The 27,817-nt window shown below is 42.5% G+C and overlaps 1 protein-coding gene across 1 annotated transcript; it reads right to left on the bottom strand.

Annotated features, from left to right (window-relative positions):
* Positions 1 to 153: 153 nt before the first annotated feature.
* cpne2 (copine II) lies at positions 154 to 27,817 on the bottom strand. Its single transcript, XM_062390009.1, has 16 exons — positions 27,639 to 27,817; positions 24,751 to 24,951; positions 20,958 to 21,137; positions 20,668 to 20,742; positions 20,352 to 20,423; positions 20,131 to 20,214; positions 19,866 to 19,955; positions 19,539 to 19,637; positions 17,991 to 18,077; positions 16,954 to 17,013; positions 11,964 to 12,097; positions 11,213 to 11,267; positions 10,759 to 10,810; positions 8,743 to 8,876; positions 2,498 to 2,734; positions 154 to 1,338 (listed from the first exon to the last, which is right to left on the bottom strand). The coding sequence occupies exons 2-16, from the start codon at positions 24,925 to 24,927 to the stop codon at positions 1,231 to 1,233; spliced, it is 1,644 nt and encodes a 547-aa protein (XP_062245993.1). The 5' UTR covers positions 24,928 to 24,951; positions 27,639 to 27,817; the 3' UTR covers positions 154 to 1,230.

The following is a 27,817-nucleotide window of genomic DNA, read 5'->3' as shown; positions in this document are numbered from 1 at the left end:
TAACCGAAGCTTGCTGCTGTTTTTACACCTGAAGGAAAAGGGTGAGAGAGGCTAAACCGATCCAATTAGAGAGAGAGAGAGAGACCCTGGATGTGACCATGTTAATAAGTGTTTATGTAAAACATCCACAGAATCACGCAGAACACGTGATCTTTTTCTTGAGTTTATTAACCTGAGCGTGGACATTGACACAACTTTATAAAACGATTATCACATTTATTACAAAGATGCACAGTAACACACGTAGTAGCAGTTTTCATTACACAATTCAGCACTGCATAAAAAGTACATTAAAAACATCGGCTTATCGGAACATGAACAGCATCATAGAAATATACATTCGATATCCTGTACATGCATATCAGAAACTTCCTGTCTGCTTCCGCTCGTTAAAACTCTGACATGAAACACTTCCTCTATTTATTCCCGCACAATTAAAATATGTACAAACTCTATTAAATACAGAATCTGGAAAAAAGAAAACCATGCGTTAGAGATCATCGGCATCGTAACGTAACCAGTGAGTAGATATCCACGACATGCAGGAAGAACCGAAGTCATTAGAAATACAAGGATTTTTTGCAAAAGCGAATCAAAATGGGTCCCCCCCCGTGTTTTTAAGAGCCTGAGGATTTGACTCAGTATCTCACATCTAACCTGTGTCGCTGCTACAGCTCCCGCCTCAGTCGGCCCAGCACATTAACACAGTGGGGCCTGAAACCCGCCTCCAGCACGACAAGGGGATCAAACGCTTCCCCCGGCCGGAGGAGGTGAAGGAACACCGCTCGGTTCAGTTCGTCTGATCTGCTGCCGGAAAAACCATCCACACAACGACAGGAGAGGATTCAACCACAGATGCTCTTCAGCTCAGAGAGGACGTCAGGATGTCTCACATGGTCTCAGGCACAAGACACACACATGCAAAAAGCCAAAAAACACAACAAATTACCTACGTCCTGATGAATCAAGATATTTTTCCCTTTTCATTGTGTCTTTCCTGCTTGTTGCCGCCTGCCTTCACTTCACACGTATCCGTTACACACTCATCAAAGATCTGTGCTGCGAAGCTTCAACACACAGAAAGTCACATCTGATGGATTCACACTGGCTGAGCTATCTTCTTATTTTAACACAGAGGCAGGGAGGTTTTCTTTCTGGTTTGTCAGTAAGGAGAGGACAGGTTTAGTTGAGCTATGGTACAGCGTGCGGGGCCCTCGTCTTCACGGCGTCTCACTCCGGGGCCGGGTTGATGGGCGGGAGATTCCTCTGCTTGAAATACTGAGTGACCTGCTGAGGCAGCTCGGCCAGAACCGACTTGGCCAGAGTCTCCTTGGGAGCCTGGGAGAGAAACACAACATTTTCACACACACACACACACGAAAACGAGACACAACAGAACTTCATTTCACTGTGAGATCAAGAGTTTGTGTTTACAGCTTCGGACCTTATCACAAAAAGCTCTCAGATCTTGTTCCAAGTTGACTTCATTGTCTATGTCTTCTACGTGTTTTAGTTCCCTTAAATTCAATCTAGCTGTAAAAAATTTCACACGCTCACAGACATCGGTTCCCTTAATGTGCACGATTTTTTTTAGAGATCAATGAAATCTTTTCTGGGAAAACAGAATGTTGAATTACGGCATTTATCGCCATTTTAAAAAGAGAGAAAAATAAATATCCACCCTCTGATCTGAAGTGCTTCCCCGACCCACAATGCATCATTCCACCAAGTCTCTAACCCTAACCCTAAATCTGTGCAGTTTCTTTCTGTGTAATCTAACATACAACAAACAAATAAATAAACAAGTCAACAGACAGGAGTGAAAATAAATGAATGAATCTAATCAGCACCGACTGCAACGACGACATGTAGTAAAAGTTGAGCTGCCAACACTTTCATGTTTGTCTCATTAATACGTTTCCTCAGTCTGAGCTTCTCTCTCTCTCTCTCTCTCTCTCTCTCTCTCTCTCTCTCTGTTCTGGTGTCTCTCGCCCTCCCACCAACAAACCAGCAAACTGGACTGAAGCCAGAAAACACTGTCTGTTCCGCCCACAACAAAGGAAGTGAGCTCGCCTACTACCAGCCCACACACACACACACACACACACACACACTAATCAACCTGTGTGCTATTCTACATCACACATGTATGAAAACTCATTAACATCAACACAACCAGTGTAATTTTATGCTCATCAACAGAACACATGCAGGCAGCTTTCTTCATCTACCACGTGTTTGTGTGTGTGTGTGTATGTGTGTCCAGCTGTATTCCAGCAGGCTTCAACTCGATAAACACACACTCATGACATCATGTCTTTGCAGCCCTGGTGAATATTATCGTCACATAATTCACATAACTTCAGATTATGTTGACCAGGATGATTTTCAGGGTCTGAAATTTGGTTTCACGCTGCCTATCTCTTAGCTTAGCTATTCTAACAACCAGTAAACAATCTATCCCATAGTGTTCAGTGTTGAACAGGCTGATACTCACATTACGGAAATCCCTGAAGGGGACAAACTGCACGATGTCTCGAACAGCCTCCTCTCCTGAGTTGGACCTCAACACGCTGGCGTCTCCATCCAGAAACTCCATGGCAGCAAAGTCTGCGTTGCCCACGCCAATTATGATAATGGACATGGGTAGTTTAGACGCCTGCACGATGGCATGACGCGTCTCGTCCATGTCGCTGATGACACCATCTGTGATTATGAGGAGAGTGAAGTACTGCTGCAGGGGGGGAGATGGATGAGGGGGGGAGGAGAAGAAGAAAAAGTTGGAAAATGCAAGAATATGCAGAGGAAAACAAACCAACGCTTCTCTGTCGCTCTAATACAGAAGAAGGTAGATTGATAATCTGCTCATGGCCGCACCATAAATATGTTAATGAGACTGTTGGTTTGAGCCTTAAACACATCCACAACTAAAGTAGAGTTAAAGTTCTGCTCAGTTTGGTGTAAATTGGTTTGGCACTTTTTTCATAATCCTGCTGACAAACAAACAAATACACAAACAGACACCAGTGAAAACACAAAAAAACAAAACAATGATCAGTTCTGCAAACTAGAGCGTCGATGGTTTTTCCTATGAAACGACCATACGAAGACACACACTGACTTCACTTCAAAACTTTCTTCAAAATTCCACTTCCATGATGCACACACACACAGACACACACAGACACACACACGCGCAGGGAGGGCTCTGAAGCCTGTCTCTTTAATGTGCTAACAGCAGCGCTCATTAGAGAATCATTATCACACAGACAGGGTCGCTCACACACTGTGACACGCGTAGACTGCACCGGCCACAGCCTGTGTGTGTGTGCCTGTGTGTGTCTGTGTGTGTGAGCAGCAGGAGTGTGTTCCTACATGGTCACACAGTTTGCAGTTGTAGGTTCTCTCATTATCAGGAGCAGGGACAAGAACACTGAGGAAGGGTGCAGCCGATTTGTGTGTGAGGCATGTTACACACCCACCCACTTACACACACACACAAACAAACACACACACACATACACACACACAAACACACACACACACACACAGTCACCAGCCCCTGTGCCAGCATGTGGTCCACAAACTCCTCTGCTGGGCCTGTCACATCGTATTGTGCGTTAACTCCTTGCCACGGTCCACCCCTGTTTGAACTCACAATAATCTGAAACAAGAACAGGGTCTGTAATCATTTCCTTACTGAAACAATAGGATTCTCAGAACAATACGCATAGACGAGTTCAAGCCTTTTTGCATTCGGCTCGTGTATTTCTTCTCCACAGGGCGACAGGGTACAATTATGGACAAAAAGCCCTGTGGGAGCATAATGATACCCAGCTACCCAGCTCTCTCCACATTCAGGCAGGAGATGTGCCACTGGATGTGTGCACAAAGGAAAATTAACAGTTTGTTGGAAGCTTGTAGATCCAAACCTCCTATAGCATAGAGTTTGCTTTTCTGTTAGGTCCCCAGTTTGTGGAGGACCCCAGTTTGTGGAGGACCCCAGATTGCTAATGACCACAGTTTGTTCAGGTCCCCAGTTTGTGGAGGTCCCCAATTTGTGGAGGACCCCAGATTATTCAGGTCCCTAGATTGTTACAGGTCCCCAGTTGGTTCAGGTCCCCAGTTTGTTCAGGACCCCAGTTTGTGCAGGACCCCAGTTTTTTCAGGACCCCAGTTTGTTCAGGACCCCAGTTTGTGGAGGACCCCAGATTGCTAATGACCACAGTTTGTTCAGGTCCCCAGTTTGTGGAGGTCCCCAGTTTGTGGAGGACCCCAGATTATTCAGGTCCCTAGATTGTTACAGGTCCCCAGTTGGTTCAGGTCCCCAGTTTGTTCAGGTCCCCAGTTTGTTCAAGACCCCAGATTATTCAGGACCCCAGATTTTTCAGGACCCCAGTTTGTGGAGGACCCCAGATTGTTCATGACCACAGTTTGTTCAGGTCCCCAGTTTGTTGAGGTCCCCAGTTTGTGGAGGACCCCAGATTATTCAGGTCCCCAGATTGTTACAGGTCCCCAGTTGGTTCAGGTCCCCAGTTTGTTCAGGTCCCCAGTTTGTTCAGGACCCCAGATTATTCAGGACCCCAGATTGTTCAGGACCTCAGATTGTTCAGGTCCCCAGTTTGTTCTGGACCCCAGTTTGTGGAGGACCCCAGTTTGTTCAGGGCCCAGACTGTTCATGACCCTAGTTGGTTCAGGTCCCCAGTTTGTTCAGGACCCCAGTTTGTGGAGGTCCCCAGTTTGTGGAGGTCCCCAGATTATTTAGGACCCCAGATTATTCAGGTCCCCAGATTGTTACAGGTCCCCAGTTGGTTCAGGTCCCCAGTTTGTTCAGGTCCCCAGTTTGTTCAGGACCCCAGATTATTCAGGACCCCAGATTGTTCAGGACCCCAGATTGTTCAGGTCCCCAGTTTGTTCAGGACCCCAGATTGTTCAGGACCCCAGTTTGTTCAGGGCCCAGAGTGTTCATGACCCTAGATTTTTCAGGTCCCCAGTTTGTGGAGGACCCCAGATTATTCAGGTCCCCAGATTGTTCAGGTCCCCAGTTGGTTCAGGTCCCCAGTTTTTTCAGGACCCCAGTTTGTGGAGGTCCCCATTTTGTGGAGGTCCCCAGTTTGTGGAGGACCCCAGATTATTTAGGTCCCCAGATTGTTACAGGTCCCCAGTTGGTTCAGGTCCCAAGTTTGTTCAGGTCCCCAGTTCGTTCAGGACCCCAGATTATTCAGGACCCCAGATTGTTCAGGTCCCCAGTTGGTTCTGGGCCCAGTTTGTGCAGGACTCCAGTTTGTGGAGGACCCCAGTTTGTGGAGGTCCCCAGATTATTTAGGACCCCAGATTATTCAGGTCCCCAGATTGTTACAGGTCCCCAGTTGGTTCAGGTCCCCAGATTATTCAGGACCCCAGATTGTTCAGGACCCCAGTTTGTTCAGGGCCCAGACTGTTCATGACCCTAGTTTTTTCAGGTCCCCAGTTTGTGGCGGACCCCAGATTATTCAGGTCCCCAGATTGTTACAGGTCCCCAGTTTGTTCAGGACCCCAGATTATTCAGGACCCCAGATTGTTCAGGACCCCAGTTTGTTCAGGGCCCAGACTGCTCATGACCCTAGTTTTTTCAGGTCCCCAGTTTGTGGAGGACCCCAGATTATTCAGGTCCCCAGATTGTTCAGGTCCCCAGTTGGTTCAGGTCCCCAGTTTGTTCAGGACCCCAGTTTGTGGAGGTCCCCATTTTGTGGAGGATCCCAGATTATTTAGGTCCCCAGATTGTTACAGGTCCCCAGTTGGTTCAGGTCCCCAGTTGGTTCAGGTCCCCAGTTTGTGGAGGACCCCAGATTGTTCATGAACCCAGTTTGTTCAGGTCCCCAGTTTGTTCAGGTCCCCAGTTGGTTCAGGTCCCCAGTTTGTTCAGGACCCCAGTTTGTTCAGGTCCCCAGTTTGTTCAGGACCTCAGTTTGTGGAGGGCCCCAGTTTGTTCAGGTCCCCAGTTTGTTCATGACCCCAGTTTGTGCAGGACCCCAGATTATTCAGGTCCCCAGTTTGTTCAGGTCCCCAGTTAGTTCAGGTCCCCAGTTTGTTCAGGTCCCCAGTTTGTGGAGGACCCCAGATTATTCAGGTCCCCAGATTTGTCAGGTCCCCAGTTGGTTCACGTCCCCAGTTTGTTCAGGACCCCAGTTTGTTCAGGTCACCAGTTTGTGGAGGACCCCAGATTATTCAGGTCCCCAGATTGTTCAGGTCCCCAGTTTTTTCAGATCTCCAGTTTGTTCAGGACCCCAGTTTTTTCAGGTCCCCAGTTTGTTCAGGACCTCAGTTTGTGGAGGACCCCAGATTGTTCATGACCCCAGTTTGTTCATGACCCCAGTTTGTGCAGGACACCAGATTATTCAGGTCCCCAGTTTGTTCAGGTCCCCAGATTATTCGGGACCCCAGTTTGTTCAGGTCCCCAGACTGTTCAGGACCCCAGTGTGTGCAGGTCCCCAGTTTGTTCAGGTCCCCAGTTTGTTCAGGTCCCCAGTTTGTACAGGACCCCAGATTGTGCAGAACCCCAGATTGTTCAGGACCCCAGATTGTGCAGAACCCCAGATTGTTCAGGACCCCAGGTTGTTCAGGACCCCAGATTGTTGAGGACCCCAGTTTGTTCAGGACCTAAGTTTGTTCAGCACCCCAGTTTGAGCCAACTGTTGTTTTCTCCGCATTCAAAAACATGAGCTCAAGGACCTAAACATCAGAAACTGAAACATGCTCCAGCTTCACAGTAATAAAATATCAAATTACAACTTATACTCATTTTAAACTCTTCTCTCTTGTTATTCTGGACATTAAAACAGACTTATGTGCTTGAAATGATCCTGCTCAGGCCCCTCGGGAGACTCAGGGGTGTGAGCTTTCGGAAAAGCGAAACATCTGCTGCCTCACGGTAATTAAGACCATGGCTAACAGACACAATCTCTTATTTTTGGCCCACGAGAGGCAGATTTAGAAGCTGGAGCAGCAGCAGTGACTGAACATTTAGATGTGATTATAACAGACTCCAAACAGCCAAGCTCAATAAGGCTTGTTTGAAACATCTTCTTAGCTGAAGGTAAAAAATAAACAATCTTACTCAGGAGCAAATAGCAAAAAGGAAATGTTTTAAACTTTGGAAATCAAAGTCTCGAAAACTGAAATTTGAAATTCTGGAAATCAGACGTTACGTTCACAGAGGCAGTTTGTTAAGTGCTGCAATACTTCCCATGATTGAAAGTGGGTCGGAGTCATGAGCAATCACGAGCCTTAGGCCTGTGAAGGCTCTGTAAACATGCTTGAGATTTCAGGTTTGGAAAGGCTGATTATTTTAAAAATAGTTTGTGTGTGACGCTGGTTAGTTAAAAATTTGTATCGTCGTTTTTAAAGGGCACTTTCCCAGGTTTAACCTGTGTCTCGGTTTTAATTGCTCACAGTAATCTGTTTTTTATTTTCATTCAGGCAGAGTAGATTCAGCGTTTCATGCACCTTTAGCTGTATTTTGTACTGTATTCAGTCGTTATGAATCAAATAATATCCTGGGCACCTTCCGGTTGCATTAAAAAACTGTGTGTATTTGTATAATTCTCACAAAGTGAAACTTTGGGCTTCAGAAGTATTATAATCTCATATCACCATACACTATGAAAGACTGTGTGTTATGTTCTAACCTGAACCAGACTGTGCCACAGCTCCAGGAGTACTACAAGAATTCCTCTCAAGATATGTTACTAAATAGAACATCTCTCCCTGGGTGTGAGACAGACCCTCAGGCTCGCCCCTTCATTTGGAATTGAGGTGTAACTGCTTAAAATAAATAGCCAGTGGTTCCACCAGTTGGAAATAAAATAAGCTGCAATTCATGGGTTGAGATCAAACAAGCTGTATGTGTGCTGTTAATCGTATTTCTCATGTATGGAGATTAACACGTGTACAGTGGAGGCGTAAAGAGGGAATGGATATATGGAAAAGTAGTGCGAGTAGTTTGTCAAAGCTATGCCTCCAGCTTTAAAATGAGAACCTCAGAAATGTGTGAACCTCCCCGTCAGTGTCTCAGCTGGAAAGTGGTGTAAGGACAGAAGAAGTCCAACAGGAGGTGTCACTCCAGTCTGTCACCCTGTGCTCAACATTGCTGCAGTCTTAGCCAACAGACGCACAAACTGTCGACCATGAAGCTGCTGAAATGTGAGTACAAACACCCTGACAGGTTTTAGCATATATACTATGAAATTATAATAAAATCTTCTAGTTTGGCGCGTGTCAAAAAATAAAAGAGATGGGGTTTATGCCGAAAGGGGGCAATCAAGAGGAGTTTTTGTCAGCAGTCTTTTTGTCCTTTGTTATAAAGTCTCAGATCATTCCTTCTTTAGCTGCTAACAGAAAACGGTGCCTGCCCCAGTTTAACCAGGACTTGACCTTAGCTCTCTCACCTCCAGACGATATCTAATTCGATAACGAAATTGATTTCAGTTTGGAATTCTGCAATGTTTCCTCCCATTAATCTTGAATTCTCTCAAGAGACCTGTGGCTACATTTCCACAGTCTCTCCCTGGAGGACGTGGAGCGTTCCTGCCAAGTGTGTCAACAAAGGAGGGTGTTCAGACAGATAGCAGTAAATAGCTGGCTGTGTATTTGCAATACATGACGGTGCTCTGTCTCATCTTTCTGCTTTTAATTATACCAGTTCAAATGAGGAATAATTAAAATGTGGAAAGGCAGATAACCAGGTTAATTATTGTCACCTACCGCTGCTTTCTCTTGTTGAAGGGCCTGGGCGGCGAAACGCGCTACATGGCTGATGATTGGAGCAAAGTTTGTAGGGCCATAGAACCGGATGTGAGGGAGACAGGTGGAGTAGGCCTCGGCAATGCCCTCCACACCTAGAGACAGAGAGGGGATTTAAATGTATACAAAACTTCAATTCTAAGAAGAGAGACCAGAAGAATGGAAAACAGATGAGCTGCCTTTAAAAAAAGATTTTACATGTATCCCCATGGTGGATGGTGCCGTTTCTCTAATACACTGAATCCAAACTGCAACTAGAATATAACCCCTAAACTGTTTATTTGACTTAAAAGTTGTGAATACTTAAAGCTTAATTTACTTTATAAATATATACAAATATATGTAAAAAATGCAAAAAATATGGGAAACTTTAAAATAAAATTCTAAAATAGAATGCGTGTGCAGGACCCCAGTCTATTTTGTTGCACAGTTTATACTTTTTGTTTCATGATTTGTTTTTATTTTTTAACTACTATTTTCATGTACATTTGTCATATTTTTAAGAGATATTGCTTGTTCTTAGTTCATGAGAAGTTGTTTTTTCCACATTAAATCAAACCAGAGCCAGAAAAGGGGTATCTTTTAATCTCATCTCTCATATCAAGTACTTAATCACGTCAAGATAAAAACATTTTGTCCTTATTATCAGTTTGAAAAGATGTGACAGTGGAAATCATTTGATTTTGAGATATAACGCTAACCCATTGATAGGATGGAATATTGAATATTATATAAAATGCTGTAGTTAAAGCAGCACTTTAAGAATGAACTCCTCCAAATAAAGATGAATTGTTTCGTCTGTTCTTCTCATTGTTGAGTTCTTGAAGGCTGCATTGAAAAGCTCCAGGCTTTTATGCCCCTGAGAGTTGTGCTCAAATAAATATGAATAAACTTGCACTGGTCTGAATGATCAGCGGAAATTGTTCGTGCGATCTTCAGCAGAAAGTGTAGGTGAAGTGTGAATGTGTTATTTACTCAGACGCAACAAGATATTCAGAGAAGTGAGACTCCTGCTACTTTCACAAGATTTGAAGACGTCTTTTTAATCAACACTGTTTCCGACAGTCTTTAAAAACTGAAGAATCCTCCACTGTTACATGGGCCTTTCGAGGCTTTTAAATAAAATACTATTTTAAACATATGTTTTACATCTTTACAGGACAAGAAACGTCTCAGTGAATCCTATCTGTTCATGCTGATTGCAGGCAGAACATGTGGGTTCAAGCCAGAAAGAAGACGACAACCTTTAAGCCGACATGAGCGACAGCTGGTGATGAATGAACAGTTGTAAACAATGAGTCAGCGAGTGTGTGTGAGCTAGTTCTTGTTAATGGAAAAGTCACATTTGTTTGTTTGATATCACAGGAATGTTTAAAATGAACCGTTAAACAGTAGGACTTTGACGGATTAATAAAAACAGTTTAACACTAACCATTATGAATGTTGCCAACACATTTCTCTTAAAAATCACAATGGAAGTTGCATTAAATGAGCAATTAAGACCTTCCTGCATAAATGTAAAGACCTTGTTTGAAATTTCTTTACATATTTATTATTATTGTAGGCCAAAATTAAGATTTTTGCATTTTTTTGTGTCTCCAGTGAGAGTATGATGTGAGCAAGTGTTGGAGAATGAGTGAATCCTCATGTTCTACTGTTTATGCTTCTATTAAGCTTCTTGGTTTTGTTAATGTGTCAAGAACATTTAATTCTTGTCAGTTAACTGTTAATGGTTAATTATGAGCGCTGGCTACGAATGAGAAAAATATCTAAATGAATATCTCCAGTTATAAAGTTCTTCATTGGGATTTCATGTTGAAACAATATCTCTATATTCATATTTGTCTCAAAGATCCAAGAGAATCCAGAGAACCAAAGATAGAGATTAGTAGAATAAAAAAAAGCCAGATAGGAAACTGTGAAAGTATAATCAGTCTTCTAACTGGGGGAAGGGGGGGGGGGGGGGGGTAGTCTCACCTGAACAGAAGGGGTTAGTGGGGTTGAAGTTGATGGCGAATTCGTGCGACACCTGAGGAGACGACAAACACACAATAGACGTGGTTTTCGTCCTTCACTCCGCAGTAAAAAACAGATGAGAAATACATTCCTTTTCTCCCACACCTTCTCCCTCCCACCCTCTCTCGCTCTCTCTCTCTCTTTCTCTCTCTGTTCACTACTCTCTCTCCTTTGTCCTTTTCATCAGCTCAGTGCCATGGCAACACAGATGGGTTGACAGTTGCATAATCGTGTGAATATGTATAAAGCTGCTTTTTTTCTGTACGTGTGTTTGGTCCGTGTTTATAGAAACGTGTGTACAATACAGGCTTGTTTCAACTGGAAGTTTGCATGTGATGACCCCCCCCCTCCCCGCCTTTAATCACTATCTATGTGACACACACAAACACACAAACACACACACACACACGTTTACCTTCCACTCTGGTGGGAGTTGAGCTCCAAATCCCAGAGCAGGAAACATTTTGTCGCTGAGGAGGAAACCATGAAAACAGATTGGAACAGAAGTTAAACCTTTTTCTTATTTTTCAACCTCATTCAACAAACTGGATTTCCACAGCAGAGGAAAAAATCCCATTACCTAGTTCACACAAAGACACACGTTCACAGACATTTGCAGAGAAACAAGCAGAAGTGGCAGAAAAAATTTAAATCTGTAAGACTGTCAGTGAGGAGGAAGTTTAGCTGAAGGGGAGGATACACAGATATTGATATTTGCTTTTTTAAGGTATGTAAGAAAGAAGTAATAGTTGAGAAAGAATTATCTTGTGTACAAATGCATGGAAAGAGTTTTTCTGCCATGCCAGAAAAAGTAAAGACGGATTAATATCATGTTATGAGAAGATCGTTATAATCACATGTTTTTCAGATTTTCTATGTAATACAGATAAACATGTAAACAGAACAAACAGATGGTTGTGTGTTCCGTGTATCGTGACTTTCATGCCAAAGCACAGCTCAGTGGTGCTCAGGTAGGCGGTGGGATTAAGATGGATATTAAGGAACCGATAAACCTGTTAAAAGCTTTCTGTGAACCCCAGTGGGACGTGGCAGGGAAATCATTTCGATTTCACTGTTACATTTGGAAAACTCCAGCAACGATAAACCTGAGCTGTCACTTTGTGTTTGTAGAGACATCAAATCCAAATCGTTCTCCTCATACTCACGTATCATAGTCCTGTATGATTTGTCCCACAGCTAAAATGGCAGCGAGGTACTCGTTGCTGCCCAGTGGGTTGATGTAATGGAGGGAGGACGGCTCTCGAGGGTTCCCATTGGATGCAGTGAAGTCAATACCCACCTATGGACAGAGAGAAAAGACGATTCACCAGAGGACATCCTCTCAAAAACCTGCAGTGTAGTGATGAGTTTCATAGTCTCAATATACTGTGACGGTTGTTCTTCTGACATAAATGATATTGTACAATTCAGTTTTATAGATTTTCCTCTGAATAAGAGAAACTTCACAGGAAAAGTCCAAAAAGTAGAATACTTTTTCTGCCATCTACGTAAGTTTGTAAAGCTTAAACTCTGTGTTAACAGAATGTCTTTTTTTTTTATCTGAACCCGACCTGAGCTTGATGCTGTTAATGTAAAGTCCATTTTCCCGATAACAGACACGAGCAGAGTAAAATAATCTGGTAGGTTTTAGCTAGTTTCTCAATTAAAAGTGCAGAAACAACATTATACTTTCATTTTCTAAAACAGCTTCGTAACCCAGAGGACAATAACAACATAAAGCTCGAAAGATGACAGTCGCACAGTCGATATTTTCAATAAACTGACTGAAAACAAAACAACGACACAATATGATTCCCTATTTGTTCCATTAAATACAGAATGCAAAGTGAAACCTTAGATAAAAAGGAGTTGCAGTCGCTGGAACTACTCGTTATCTCGGAGAAAGAACTTCAACAGTACAATTACAAATAAGACCTGTTGCACTTCAACTTCAAACGACTCATTCTTCGTTCTGTTTTTTTTTTTTATACATCCTTTATAGAAAATTCTATATGAGCAGTTTCCCTGATTCATTAAACACATTAAAATCTTCTGGTTTTCTTAAATTTAGGACAAAAAAGGTTTTCATCTGAGGACAGATAAAAAAAATATTGTACTGCAGCTGTGTCTGAAAAATCAAAGAAAGAAAGAAAATGTCCCTGAAATCACACAAAGGCGTCTTTTTAACACAAATGACCACAGGGTGACACTGTGAGAACATACACAAAGAAACACAAACAAACACGCAGAGATACACAGCCTAACATAATATGAGATTAAAAGTGACAAGCTTTTTCCTCAGGCGTTGAGCAGCAGTTTCTGTGGTGACAGCACCCCGACCCAGAACCCCCCCCCCCCCCCCCCCCCCCCCGCCCCCCCTTCTATCAGCTTAAATATTTTCTCAACCATCTCCCTCTTTTTGTAAATTAACATCTGGAGCCGTATGAGTGTGATACAAACACCAATGTCCTGCTTCTGCACGGACAACCACCAAAGAAAGACAAAATGGAGAAGTGGTGGATGAGTTCAAGAGAGAAAATTGGGTAAATGAGGTGAAGAATGGGATAAAGAAGAGACGGGGGGGGAGGGGTGGAATGAAGAGCACCAGGGGCAGCAGGAGTGACGGACACACAGATGTAGGGTGACAGAATTAGGGTGCTGCTGTGTACTTTGTAAATGTGCGTGTGTGTGTGTGTGTGTGTGTTACTTCCTGGAACATACGTGTGAAGACAGACCCACATGGGCCCCCACTCAGGTGTCAATCAAATCTTCAGATTTATATTTATCTTCATGTGTCATTCCAATACTTAATTGCTTATACATTTTTCCTTATGTTTACTTAAGGAACCTTTTTGTCTTTTAACCTCTGCAAAAGCAGTTTTAATTCCCCCCCTGTCCGTTTGTCTGTTTGCTTGTCAGCAGGATTACACAACATTCTAGTCTTCTAGTTTTGGGACTTTTGTGATTTTTACTCAGAGTACGGGAGATCATCCCCTCTTCTGAAGATATCTATAAAAACACAGAGAGGTTGACTGTGTGTGTCAAATCACACTTCACATAGTGTATTTTACCACAGGAGACACGTTTACTGTACACACTGTACATCTCTTACAACCTGTTCTCCACTCACCAGGCTCCCTTACAACCAGTGCTGCTGAATGATATCAAACACAAGAGATTCCAATGAACTGAGTCTTTCACAAGCAGCAGTGTGAGGCTGTGTCTTTGTGTTGTGGTGTGTAACACAGAGATGTTCCTCTCCCTCTCTCTTCCAGCTTCCACAGCCTCGAGACTTTCTCTTCCTGGAGATTAGGATTAGAGCCAAACTAAGTCTGATTGAACACCGCGGAGCAGCGCTTTCTGCATGCATGTGTGTGTCTGTGTGTGTGTGTGTGTAAAATCTATGCATATTAGTGGCAATGTGCATGTGAGAAGACGAACGTGCTTGACGATCAAGCATCTTTGTGAGATTATGTGTGCTTCAGCATGTCTAAATCCGTCCGCCTGCACGAGCAGGGAAGGTGCATGTTTGAAGATTCTGCACACGCTTGTTCACAGTGCCAAAGTGTGTGTGTGGTAAAATGTTTGTATGGAGGAGATGCTGCATTTGGGTTTGTGTCATGTTTCTGGAGATTGTGCGTAAATCAGTCGTAGTGTGTAAGCAGGAGAGAGAAAGAGAGTGTGTAGAGGGACATTATGTTTTTTTCTCACGTGTGTATGTAAATATTAAGTAAGAATAAGAGGAGGTATCTGTGTTGATTCAAGATTCAAGATTGTATTAGTTTTGTGTGTGTGTGTGTGAGTGTGTGTGTCAGTGAAAAAGCTGCAGTTTTCCGAGTAAAATGTTCTCATCTCGTCACCACGAGATGAGAACAGACAAATGTTCACATCGCACTGAAATTCTGCTCATTATGAATAATCAAGGTCTGGAAGAAGAAGTGATTCAAATGTTCACATCTGTTTCTCATCAAACACTACAAGCAGCCATTTACAATTCTACTACTGGTGATATTCTTGGACTATAGGCAGAGAAGGTCTCTGGTTCGTCTCTGGTTCAACTCCACGGAGAAACAACAAAAAGACAAACCTGGATTGTTCTGTCCAAAAATCCAAGAGGATTCTCCCTACCCTTTCTAGTGCCCCTGAGCAAGGCACCTTACTCCCCCAACATCTGCTCCCCGAGCGCCGTACATGGTCGCTCACTGCTCTGTGTGTCCTTCACCAGATGGGTCAAAAGCAGAGGTTACATTTCCCTACCTGCATGAGTGCCTTTGCATATCTTAATTAAGTTGTTTGTTTGTATTGTAACCGACGTCTTTACATTCACACGCTCAATGAGAGGAGAGCCGACTGGAAGTAGAGAGTCCTCATGACTGAAGACTCATCCCTGCTCGTCAAGTCCGAACTCAGCACTCTGGTTTGAACTGGTCAACAAGAGAGGAACTAATGCAAATGTGAGAGCTTTATCATATCATCAGGATCTTTGCATATTCTGCTGTTAAGTGAGAGCGACATTACAGCGTCTAGAGGCTGACGCTTATTGATTTCATATCTATCCCCGACTAATTCATGCATTCGATGCCGATTACAGCCATAAAAGGTGACAGATCTAAATGATGAACATTTTCAGTAGTTAAGATACATAAGAAAAAGAGGCATCTCATTTTAAAACAGTGCTCCTGGATGTTGTCGGCTAAAAATAAAACCTGTAAATCCCCCAAAATCTGGCAATCACACGCTGTTACTTTTAAAATCACCTGAAAATAATTAGGGAAATGAGGAGTAGTAATTGTTCTAAATGAAAGCAAACCCGATTTCTATTATGAGAATAAACAGCATGGTCTTAACTGACAAATTAAATTACACACATCCAGCCGTGTTGCTCTTATGTTCCCTTTCTCTCTCGTTCAGCTTTTTCTCCCTCACTCGTTCATCACGGTGCCAACTTTGTCTCCAACAGCTCAAAGCGTCACTATGGCAACAATAACCATGCACTTTGCATTAAAGCGTCATTTCAAACAATAAGACAAGGAAAAAAATAACAGGCTGACATCGAAGGTTGTCAGAGTTCTGTCCCCAGTAGACGAATAAAACACATCCCCTGACACCTACAGCATCTCTGCTAAACAAAAGAAATCAGGTCGCCTCCACACAACAGCTCCTTTGTCCTTGACCGTGACCTTGAGCCAGGAAGAACTCCACACAAATATAATATATATAAATTTGTTTTCAAAAGACCTTTGACCTCCAAATTATGACCAGTTCATCCTTGAGTGCGAATGAAAGCTTGTGCCAAATTGAAAGAGATTCCCAAAAAGGTGTTCCTGGCAATGGGGAAACTAAAAGAGACTTTTTAAGGGAGTGTTGTGTGTACAGGCTCTTTTTGAATTGTAATGTGGTGTAAGCGTGTGTGTGTGTGAGTCTTATCTTAGTGTGTCTGTGGCTTTAGAATTTGTTCAGTGTGAGTTTTACAGTACGAGTGAGTTGGTCTGAATGGTTGTGGAAATTATCTGTAGAGCAGCAGTATCCAACACAAATACCCCCTGGATAATAGTACGATTACTCAATGACTTTGTGTGTGTTTTTGTGTGTGTGTGTGTGTGTGTGTGCGCTTGTGGCTATTATAAACAAGTTTACTCAAACACAATAGGTGTGACATCACCAGGGACGTATGAGTTTCTCCTAACAAGATTACAAAATGGACTGAGACGCTGCTCTTTCCACCAGAAGCTCTCTCTCTTTCTCTTTCTCTACCTTCTCCTCACATATCTCACCATCACACTCACTTACTATTTTCATCGTTTCAAAAGTAATTTTCTTGTATTCGCCTCTTTTCTTCCCCAGTTTTCTCTCTGCCCTCCTCTTTTCAAAATTCAAGCACCCGTGAATCGAGGTTCACAAAACCCTATTACCCCCCCCCCCCCCATCCTCCCTCCACCCAATTTCTCCATCTCTGAGTAACATCTCCTTGTCTCTCGCACTTTCTCTCTCCTGAATGTAAATGATCATCCCGCTGTAACCCCCCGGGAGATGAAAATAGAAACTGTGGATGTTTTCCATTCATTTTCAGGAGCAAAGTACCTGGAAGCACGTGTCTCAGTATCATGTCGTTTCAGAGGCAGGATAAAAACACAGGAATGCTAATATGATACTCACGGTAAACATGAGCTGGCATCCTCCCAGGATGTAATCCAGGAAGGTGTAGTCTCTGGTCACCTGGAAGACACAAGAGTCAAAGTAAGAAATAAAGGGAAATAACTATAGTTAGTGATCTTTTGAGAAAAGGTGGATAAAGTAAAATAAAACAGTGTAAAAAGAACGTCTGCGCATCACACAGTGTTTAAATAAAACAAATAGACAACAGAGGTTAACCCTGACCCTAATGCTTTTTGGTATGAACTGATTCCAGCATAGACTATAACTTAACACACAGTAAATTGTAAAAATAAAAGATTTTTATTTGTTGTAAAATGACGGACCATGTTTTTGTGGAGGTAACACAGCTGTAACACAACTTATTATCTTGTTTGAACAAATTACAATGAATGTTTAGCACAGATTTTACTGTCATTAGTCTAATCCCTGCCGGCAGCCAACAAATATAATTACTGCATTAGCAGTTCTGTGCATGTGCTGTGTGTATGTGTGTGTGTGTGTGTGTGTGTGTGTGTGTGTGTGTGTGTGTGTGTGTGTGTGTGTGTGTGTGTGTGTGTTTGTGTGTGTACAATTGTTTCATGGTTCACGGTTTTGCATCATGAAAAAATAAGGATGGAGGAAAAGAATCAATTATGAAAGCTTGTCATCACACACACACACACACACACACACACACACACACACACACATACACACACACACACACACACACACAGCTTTAATGTGGTTCCAACAGGCGAAGATCTCTGCCCTTTAGTGTTCAGATATAATACATTGAGATGTGAGGATTCTTGATATGGGCTGAATGGAGCCCAGTGGAGAAGGTGACTTAAATCATCTGGTTTTCAAAACATTTCCCCCAAAAATCTGTGATTTCTTCAGGTCAGCTGTTTGTCTCCTGTCAGCTTAAGAATTATATTCTCGAGGAGTCAATCCAACAATGGAAATAAACCTTTTCCCCAATTCAAAGAATATTCCAGGACATGTTCCAGTGTTAAATGTCTATAAATGTCTTCCATCCATCAACCTTCCCTCACCTTACATGACTTGACAATGATAATTCCAGAGTTTTTATAATTCTTCTTCTTCTTCTGTTTCTTGGGGTTGATGCAGTCAAACTCCACCTGCAGAGACACAGCGACAGGGGGAGGGAGGAGACAGATGAGGAGTGTTAGACGGAGGGAGGGAGGGAGGGAGAGAGGGGGAAAGAGGAGCAGAGAGGACATGAACAGATGTGTCTATGATCTGCATGTTTCCCTCACACCGCCCACAGCAACTTAGACACTCAGTGATGTATCATGATCCAAAACAAATCACAGTGGTGCAACACTATTGTTTATGAAGAACACTGAATTAATTCTATGTGATGCTGTTTGTCCAACAAATACACACTTTTATAACATTGCGTTTCATCAATACAGATATTTGAGACACACACACACACACACACACACACACACACACACACACACACACACACAGACTCACATGTCTTGAGTCAGTCGCTGATTCAGATGACAGGTAACTCTAAATGCCTCGCAGTGTTCCCGGGGCTCAGCTAAAGGCTGTTTTACATCTCAAAAGCACCTCTCATTTCCCTCATCCCCTTTTTTCACGCTGCCTCTCGCTCTCCATCTTCCCCCATCTCTCCATCCTGCATCTGCCCTTTTATTTTTCACTTGTTATTTTTGTGTCCCCCCCCGAACATCATTACCACACATGAAGAGACTCTGGAGAGTGAGTGGAGAGGCGGCCTCTGCACATGTGCAGCTTCATAAATGAACACACGCTCAGATGCACATGCCAGCGCACACACACAGAGACGCTAATGAATAAACTGTGTTCTGATCCGTGCATCTTTATATTTTTAGCAGAAAAGAATGAATCTCATCAGTGTTTAGTCACTGGAAGCAGAGACTTCAGGCTCAGTCGGTCAGCAGAGGACACAACGTGGGATAAACTGGTAATCTGTGCATTGTTAGTCCATCTTCATTGTATTTGAATGTATTTAAACTGCAAATTAGCCACAAGCCACAATTCAGTCAAATCTAAATCAGACAGAATGAAGCTGATGAGCCCAGTTCTGTTTCTTTTCTTTCTGCAACATCAGATTCAGATTGTTTTTGATCTTTAAAAGAAATTTGAGACACTTAAAATCACACTGTTACCTTCTGCTGCAAAGGGATTCAGCAGCTTTGGTGTAAATTATCAGCGCAGTGGGACGGTAATGTTCAATATACACCAGAGGAAAAACACAGCTTGGATAGTAACAGATTATCACCACTAGTGGGGACAATCTCAACATTTGGCCTGATGGTGGTTTATGTTTAAGGGTTCAAATGGGATTTGGCCGGTGGGGAAACCATGAAATGTTTTAGGAATTCTCAAAGTCATTTGTTTACTCGACAGCCTAAAAGTAACAGGTTAACATGCTGATGCTACACTCATCAGCATTTTCGCTCCGTATAATAAATACTAACACACCTGAAAAAGCATATCACATCATTCATGTACACAACAACAACAGTCACAGCAGGGATTTGTTTTCTTAGACTGAAAAATGAATTATGCTAAACATGTTTTACCTCCACTGAGTTCTGGGCTTCAGTCATCTTGGAAACCGTAGCTTGAAACTCTCCTATGAAATCATGGCCTCCATCGTTGTCATAGTCATAACACAGAACCTGTTGATGGGTATAACACATTATATTATATTTTATCTTAACTTGTTTGTTTTCCATGTTTCGGCCAATGGAAAACCGAAACATGGTTTTTTAGTATTTTAGTTTGAATCATTTAACATGATAAAATGCATCATAACTAAACAGTGTCTGTCCTTCTCTCCTCTTGTCGATGTCTATCATCTAATAATAGAAGAAGACCCATAGTAGAGCAGTGTTATAATCACCAACCTTGATGTTTCTGTCCACATCTCCATTGCAGAGAGAGATGAGCGGCACAGTAAACGATTTCCACGACGGGTCTAAAGTGTTCTTTATGACCTGAAGTCCCAGACACAGAAACACTCAAGTTATCATATGATGCAGCTGCAGCCACAGTAGAATTACCTCAGCATGAGCACTCATACACCTACTGTTACAGTGTCTGACCGTGTGTAAAACCAGGTTAAGCTGACAAGCACGGCTCATGACACTTGCAGGTGGACCCGTGACTCACCTCGGTCCTGTGCACCAGCATCCATTTACCATCTTCTCCTTGTTTGTGAAACTCTAAGTAAGGGTCCGACTTCCCGAAGAAGTCCTGAATGAAACAGAGACAGATTGTCGTGAAGTCTTTTACGTGTTTTATCCTAATTCATGCTCTTCTCAGCCAAAATGGGTGTCACCATGTGACCAAAGGTGAGGACTGGAAGGGTTAAACCGGGGCAAGCTTCCTACCTTCTTATCCAGTTTACGCCCACTCAGGGTCAGAGTGATGATTCTGTTGTCAGACAGCTCCTGGGCTGTGATCTGAAGAAGGAGTTACAGCTCGATATTAGATCCAGCAAAAATACTGGTCCTTCACTATTAGACTCACATCAACATCTGCAACAGCAACAGTCACAGCAGCAGCAGCCTCAATAACAGCCTTACTCCTTGATGCCATAATAAGAAACGACAGTGACCACATGAGATGATACAGAGCAACAAGTGTCCGTCAACAGGAGAAACAGAAAGAAAAGCAGGATATAAAGGAAACAGTACTGATGCTTACTGTAATGGATCCCTTGCCAGCTGGCTTCCCATTGGCTAAGATCAATGGTCTGTGGAGTTTTTTATTGGACACAATCTAGAGGTAAATCAAAGAGAATGAAGAATTAAAAAAATGAGGGTTCGAAATACATGGAAAGTCTTGGTTTCAAAGAATTGTTCTTAAAATATTAGTTTGTTTCCAATTCCCTGAATCAAATATCTCTTAGAAACCTTTACTCAGTTTTATTCAGCTCCTTTTTAAAATGGAAAACGGAACCCACTTTGGACGAGAAAGTAGAAATCAAGTCCTACCAGTCCGAGTGTACAAATGAATTCTCCGAGGAAGTCGTGTTCGTAGAGCTGAGTGGCGCACTTGTCTTCATCGAACAAGGCAAAGCGAAGCTTCTGGATCTCCTCGAAGTGATAGTCCACTCGAAACTTCACTCCGAAAACTGGATTCAGGTTGTTCACAGCGGTTTCAGTGCGGCCGAGCTAAACCACAAGACACAGGGAGAGAGAGCGACACGTTAAATCACTTTAACTCGTGAAAGTCAATCAGAGTTCATCCTCTCGTCTGTCATCCTTAAAAACTGGTGAATCAGGTTTATCAGGTTCCAAGTTTGAAATGTTCAAAAACCCTTTAAATTCAATGTTAATTTCGGCAAGTTTGAAGATATTCCCATCAGCCTCAGATTATTTTTAAATAGCTGCATTTGAATAATTTTGGTATTTAATGCTAATTAGCAAACGTTTGTTATTCTATGATACTATGATGTTTAATGGTTGAAAAAATGATAACTCCCAAATAATTACGCTATGTAATAATATTTGTTGTGTATCACAAGCCAATCTAGAACTGTATAAATGTGATTTACATTTATAAAGTGTAGTTTTTTCATGTGATTATGTAAGTGTTTATTCAAATATCTTACATTTCTCTGACTTTAGATATTGTTCTCATTAATGGACTGAGAAGGGAGATGTTGTGGACTGACAACAGAGAAGTGAAGGCTCTAACTTCCACCTGCTAACGGGGCTCCCAGCACTTATCCACTTATCTTACGGATGAGAGCGGAGCGCAGGAGAATGGCTGCACTTTGTGGCTTAACAACAGAAACGACTGGGGCATCTCAGAGCTCTGGCAGGCAGAAGTGCACATCTCACATTTGTGTCACTGTGGATTTGAACCTGGCTCACCGGGCCGTGGATATGAATCAGACCCTTGTGGCACTTCATCCCCTCTCTGCCTTCCTCTATTTTTATCTGCTCGTGTTCACTTTCAGATAAATGAAGCGAAAAAAGAAACCAACAAAACAGACAATGAAAAAAAAAGACTGGTATCTGGCTTAATGCCTTCAGTCAAACAGAAAGACCAAATGTCACAGAAGCTTCAATAACATGTGTCTGTGTCACTGCCTGATTACCTGACTGGAACATGACGCTGATAAAAGCCACGTGAACCCAAAGATAATGAACTCAAAGATGCTAAAACACTCGGTTCACTCAAAGAGAACTGCAGTTTGGACCCAGTCCCATTTAACACAGTGATTTGACCCATCATTAATATTTAAACATTGATTTAATAGCTTCAATATCTTTTTTTATATATTGATATGCTTTAAATATCGAGGGTTCTACATATCCGGTTGTATTTGTGTTTCAATTGTTGACAATAAAGTTTATGGTTAAACTGTTAAATATCAAGCCTTGATTACATTTCTTTATCGTAAGGATTTGATGATGACATCTGAAGAATCATTCCCAAGATACGTATTGAGTGAAATATTATTATTGGAAATGATTTATGCCCTAATATTGGTATTGGCTATATGTGTATATTTTATTAGCATAATGAGACATGTGATGGGTTGTCAAACAAGGTTCATTATTACAAATACTGAACCAGCAAATAGTAGCTCAGCTCCATAAAGCTTTACAGTAGACCACTGCTGAAGGTGTTATTCTTTTGGCTCCCTACAGTTTGTGGTAAACCATCACATGTGAGTTCTCCCTCACCGTGTTCCAGGTGTTTATTTGCTTCCATAACACGTGTTGAGATTTGCATTCGAGTCCAAAGAAAACAAACAAACAGCGGATTTAGCAAATAGCTCATGTGGTGTGATAACCCGGTGCTGAGATCAATACTTCTGTCAGCCGGTTATAATCTATAATGAAGTCTTTACAGCCAGATTTAACTATCAAATCTTACTGGTTCTCTTCATTCTTCATTCTTTCCTTCCTCCTGGAGGTTCTCCTTCCCTCTCGCTTGCTAATTTCCCCCCTCACTCTTTTCTCATCTCCCTCACTCACACCTCCTCGCTCTCACACTCTTATCCACTCTCGCTCTCTTTCCCCACTGATGGACCCAGCTGCTTCTCACACCTCTCTCTCACAAGACAGACGAAGATAGACAGGAAGTGAGATGAAGGGAGGGGACTGCGGGTGCCAGGAACGAGAGGAACAATCCGAGAGAGTGAACAAAGCTAACGGGAGAACGATCGCAGGAAGTGAGAACACTGCGAGCGTGTGTGAGAAGAAACTGTGGAGCTGTGGACGATATCCAAGAAAGGGTTTCGGGCCTCATTTCTCCTCCTCCATCGTTCCCTCGCTCCAGCTTTTGTTTCGCTACCCGTTGCCACAGCAACCGTTTGCAATTTCACATCAGAGCCACACGCCCTGCTGACCGACACGAGCTACAACCCGAGGCACTCGCCTACACACACACAGACACGCACACTCGTACACAAAAGCCGGCTTTGCCCCTGTTGACCAGCTGTTCGCTGTGGAGAAGCCTTGAGGCAGCAGCCTAGACACGACAAGTCTTCATCACCTCGTTCCTCTTCAGCGTCTTCAAGTTGAAGCTTGTGTCCCCCCCCCCCCCCCCCCGACACAACGAGAACATGTCAATCACATTCACATTGTGTGGTGTTTATGGAACGACAGCGACGAGGTTCAGAGAAGAAACAGAAGAAATGAACAATGAAAGGCTCCACATACAGAATCTATTCTCATAGTTTGATTTAAAAGTGTAAAACAATTATTACCATGATGTTATTTTCCATGTTTCGCTCAAATGTGGGTTTGATCTTAGATTAAAGCCAGAGTCAGAAATTATTATGACATGGTTACTTGACTATAAACTCAATAGAAACCAATACTTCTATCTACACATGTTCTAAATCAGGGGTTTTCAACTGGTTTTGTCCCAGGGACCACCATTCTGACTGGAAAGTAATCCCTTTTTGCCCTCCTTTGGGGAAAATAAAAATTCCCATCATACAAACTACATCTCCGCTCAACCGCTCCTCTACATCTACCTTTAACACGCATGCACAGGGGAAAACTACTGTCGGTTTCTAGCCCCAAGCCGGTTTCAAGGCTCCCCTCAACGCCTTTATATTATTTTAGACATATTTTTTTTCTTATTTTAGATTTTGTTTCACGATATTCAAGAGTAATTCTCTTGAAACAATGACAATGCTTTCGCGGACCACCAGGGGGCCAGTCACCCCTGGTTGAAAACCCCTGTTCTAAATGACCAGTGACCTGGTTTAACATTCTGTCAAACTTCTTCTTTTATCAGTAAAAGAAAAAGTAAGAACTTCATATTCTTAACTTTACATCAATTAACTTTAATCAGGTCTACAGTACCAGACTCGAACTTCCCACTGGGCCCAGTACGGCAGGCCTCGTGCCAGATGGTGAAGACATCGTGAGTTTAGAACATACGCTGCTTGCAAACAGAGACAACAAACACAGTCCTCTTATCTCCTCCTTGGCTGGGACACCCACCACAGAGAAGGTGACCTTGAAAGCACTTCTAACACTTGTTCAAATCTTCCATCTTCCCTTCTGTCTCCTCTTTATCTCCTCTTCCCTTTTAACATTGTCCCTCCTCCTCCCTGGAGTCGACGCCCAGCACGCAGAAGCAACAGAATTAGGTTTTTACTCATTATCCAAACGTTAGTCTCTCATCTTGCTCTTCATCCTTCACAGCTCCATTTTTCGATGGAGACAAAACACGCCTCTTCTTCCCCTCCTGTCCCCCGCCTCTCCACCTCCACCCCTCAGTTCTTCCTCGAACCCACCATCCCCCCATCCTTACCTCCACCCAGTTTCCATCCACCTCGTGGAAGAGAACACAGAAGGGGTCGGACTTGGACGCTACATCTCGGTCCAGCAGGCTGGCGGCGGTGACGGACAGCTCCACCCGGGTCACGCAGCGCTGGGGCCCGGCACTGAGCGTCTGGCCCTCGGTGGCTGAGCCCAGAGTGTAGGCCATGATCTGAACTCACAACTGATCACCCTGAAAGAAAAAACACAACAGAAGAATGACTAAAGTAGAAAATAAGTTGAACTAAGTGTTGAACACACCCACTCACATCCCACACTGACTCTTTCTTGGCTGAACAAAGACTCCTGAAAGCTTCCAATGGTAACATGATGAGCATTTGGACTGTTGATCAATGGTGGTGGTTGAAAGTACATTGTTAAAACTAGGATGGCGTGCAACCCTCTGCCAAGCCCAGTTACAGTCCCCTTAATTCAATTAAGCTGCACAAATTTCACTGGAGCGGAACTCAGGAAGATTATCTTATCTTATCTTATCTTCACAGACAAGGCAGAAAGGATTTGCATATATATTTTACATAAAAGAACACTAATTCTAGATTAAAGTTTTACATATTTGGTTGTATTTGTGTTTTTTCCTAATTCTTTGTAATAACGTGTTTAGTCAAACTGTAAAATATAAATCCTCAATTTCATTTTTTTATTAAAGATTAAAAATTATAATAATCAACAAATAAATAATGATCAATAAATCCTAATTACAATACAGCACATGTGGTTTTAAAGCCCTCAGCATATGAAGGAAATAACCAATGAGACTCACATGTACAAAACACACACGCACACACACACGCACACACACACACACACACACAGATCAAAGCGATGACAGGACCTCTAAAATCATGACACCTCAATCACTGAGTGCAAGACGTGAGGAGAAAACACACAAATCGTTTCTTTGTGCGTCTGTAGATTGTAACATTTGCTTCTCTGAATATCACATTTTAAACAATTTTCCACGAGTGTTAAGGACAAATAAAGGTTTTGTTCTCATGCTAAAACGATGCCGTCTGTTGCTAAGATACTAATGTGTCCTAACCAGCGTGCTCAACCCCCCCCCCCCCCGCCCTGCTCCTGTGATGTCACGCTGGTAGTTCGGTGGTGCACTGAAAATACCAGTGCAATATTTTCAGCCATTCACTGGATGGCCTGTTTTGACTGACTGGACTCACAACACAAACAATGAATCGTCCACCAGGGTTGGGCACAAAACAATATCAATAATTATCACATTATCATTTTCATCAAGAGCAAAAGCACAAAGGTTCACCATATATATTGATATATTCATAATGAATTGTGCGGTTACACAGTTGATCAGATTTGTGAAGTGTTTGTTTGTCCATGAAGAGTTCAAAAGTACAACAATCACTCAAAGAACAACAATTTGTCGTCATATTTATCGTCATCAACTGGAAGAACCTTCACTTATTTACAGGCTCTGTCGCAAAAGAAAAAGAAAGTGAAGCTATTCCAGCGTTAATGTAAAAGCTGTTGAAACCATCAGCTGCTGCACCGTGTGATGCAGCTTTAAACAGTCGCAAGAGCCTGTGATGGTACTGACCCTGCAGCTGCTGCACATCCACACCTGAGTCCTGAGCGTGTGTGTGTGTGTGTGTGTGTGTGTATGTGTGTGTGTGTGTGTGTGTGTGTGTGTGTGTGTGTGTGTGTGTGTGAGAGAACTAGGGTTAGGGCAGACAGTCATTAAGTGTATTTCCAGGTCCCTGTGCCCAGACAGACTGTAAACAGCGATCCATCACACGACTTCAATTCAACGTGACGCTGGTAAAAAAAGATGATCAAACTCAATGACCGACACACAAACACGATGTTCACCCAGAGAACAAGATTCTAACTCGGCCCCCTCCTCGACACATCCTCCCTTCAGGAAGCATCCACACCCCAGGCCCAGGGTCTGCTCCCACCTGTGGAACGAACTACCCGAGGTCTGCTGAAACGGCCGGGACTGGAAACCTGGTGGTTTCCTGCAGCTGTCACATTAAAATCACTAACTTAACAATCGATTGTCGTTATTTGACCATTTTCCTGCCTCTTCAATGCATTTTACTGTCTTCATCTGTTTTCACTTCTCTGCTCTGCGGCTGTGTCTGTCTGTTGAATAACCTTGTGCATGAACCGTGCCACAGATACATGAGCCTTGAGTGGGCTGATTGTATTTACATGTTGTTTGTGTTTTTAATTAATTTACAACGACGTGGACCTTTGTGTTTGCAAAATGTATAATTGAATTGAGTCCACAGTTAACAATAAAATCTATTTATAGTGTTTTTTGACCATTTTACTATAATGCATTTTACTCTATTGTACTGTTACAATTCAAGGCTTTGCTGCCATTTTAATTTGATTAGTGTATTGAATTATCTTGTATGATTGTATTTACATGTTTGTTTGTATTTTATCATACTTTATACAGATGTGGATCTTTGTTTCTGCTATAAAGTTGAATTCAATAGATTTATAGCTTTTAATTTGTAACAAATTATTGTCTTTTTTGACCATTTCTCTGTTTCTGAAATACAGTTTACTTTCTTACACTGTTTAAATTCAAGGCTTGAACGGAGCTGTACAGCTACATGTTCCTTCACTGGGCTGCTAATGGTTGTGTTTACATGCTTGATTGTATTTTATCTAATTTCATACAGATGTGGATCATTTGTTTCTGCAATAAAGTTGATATTGAACGGAGCAAACAGCTGTTGCCAGATGTTTGAACATCTTCTCTGTGTCACAAACATCAAACTCACACACAGATCAGTGGTAAAATTCTCCATTAATCAGTATTTCCCAGTTTCATCTGCACAGATCCACGGTGAACACGTTGAAGGTGTGAAAACTCACCTCTGCTATCAAAGCAACTTCTCTCTTCAGCTTCAAAGGATGAACAACAGGGGAATGGAAATCTCTGTCTTCTGTCTTCTTCTATGAGGGAGTCAAAAGTGCTGCAGCCATGTTCGCCGGTGGGAGACACAGTGTCGCGGGTGTGATTCCTCGTCAGCCCGGATTCACACTGTACCTCA

The sequence above is a fragment of the Platichthys flesus genome, chromosome 6 (assembly GCF_949316205.1).
Source record: "Platichthys flesus chromosome 6, fPlaFle2.1, whole genome shotgun sequence".
Lineage (NCBI taxonomy): Eukaryota > Metazoa > Chordata > Actinopteri > Pleuronectiformes > Pleuronectidae > Platichthys > Platichthys flesus.
Note: the sequence above shows the minus strand (reverse complement) of the source record. Positions and strands in the feature narration are given on the sequence as shown.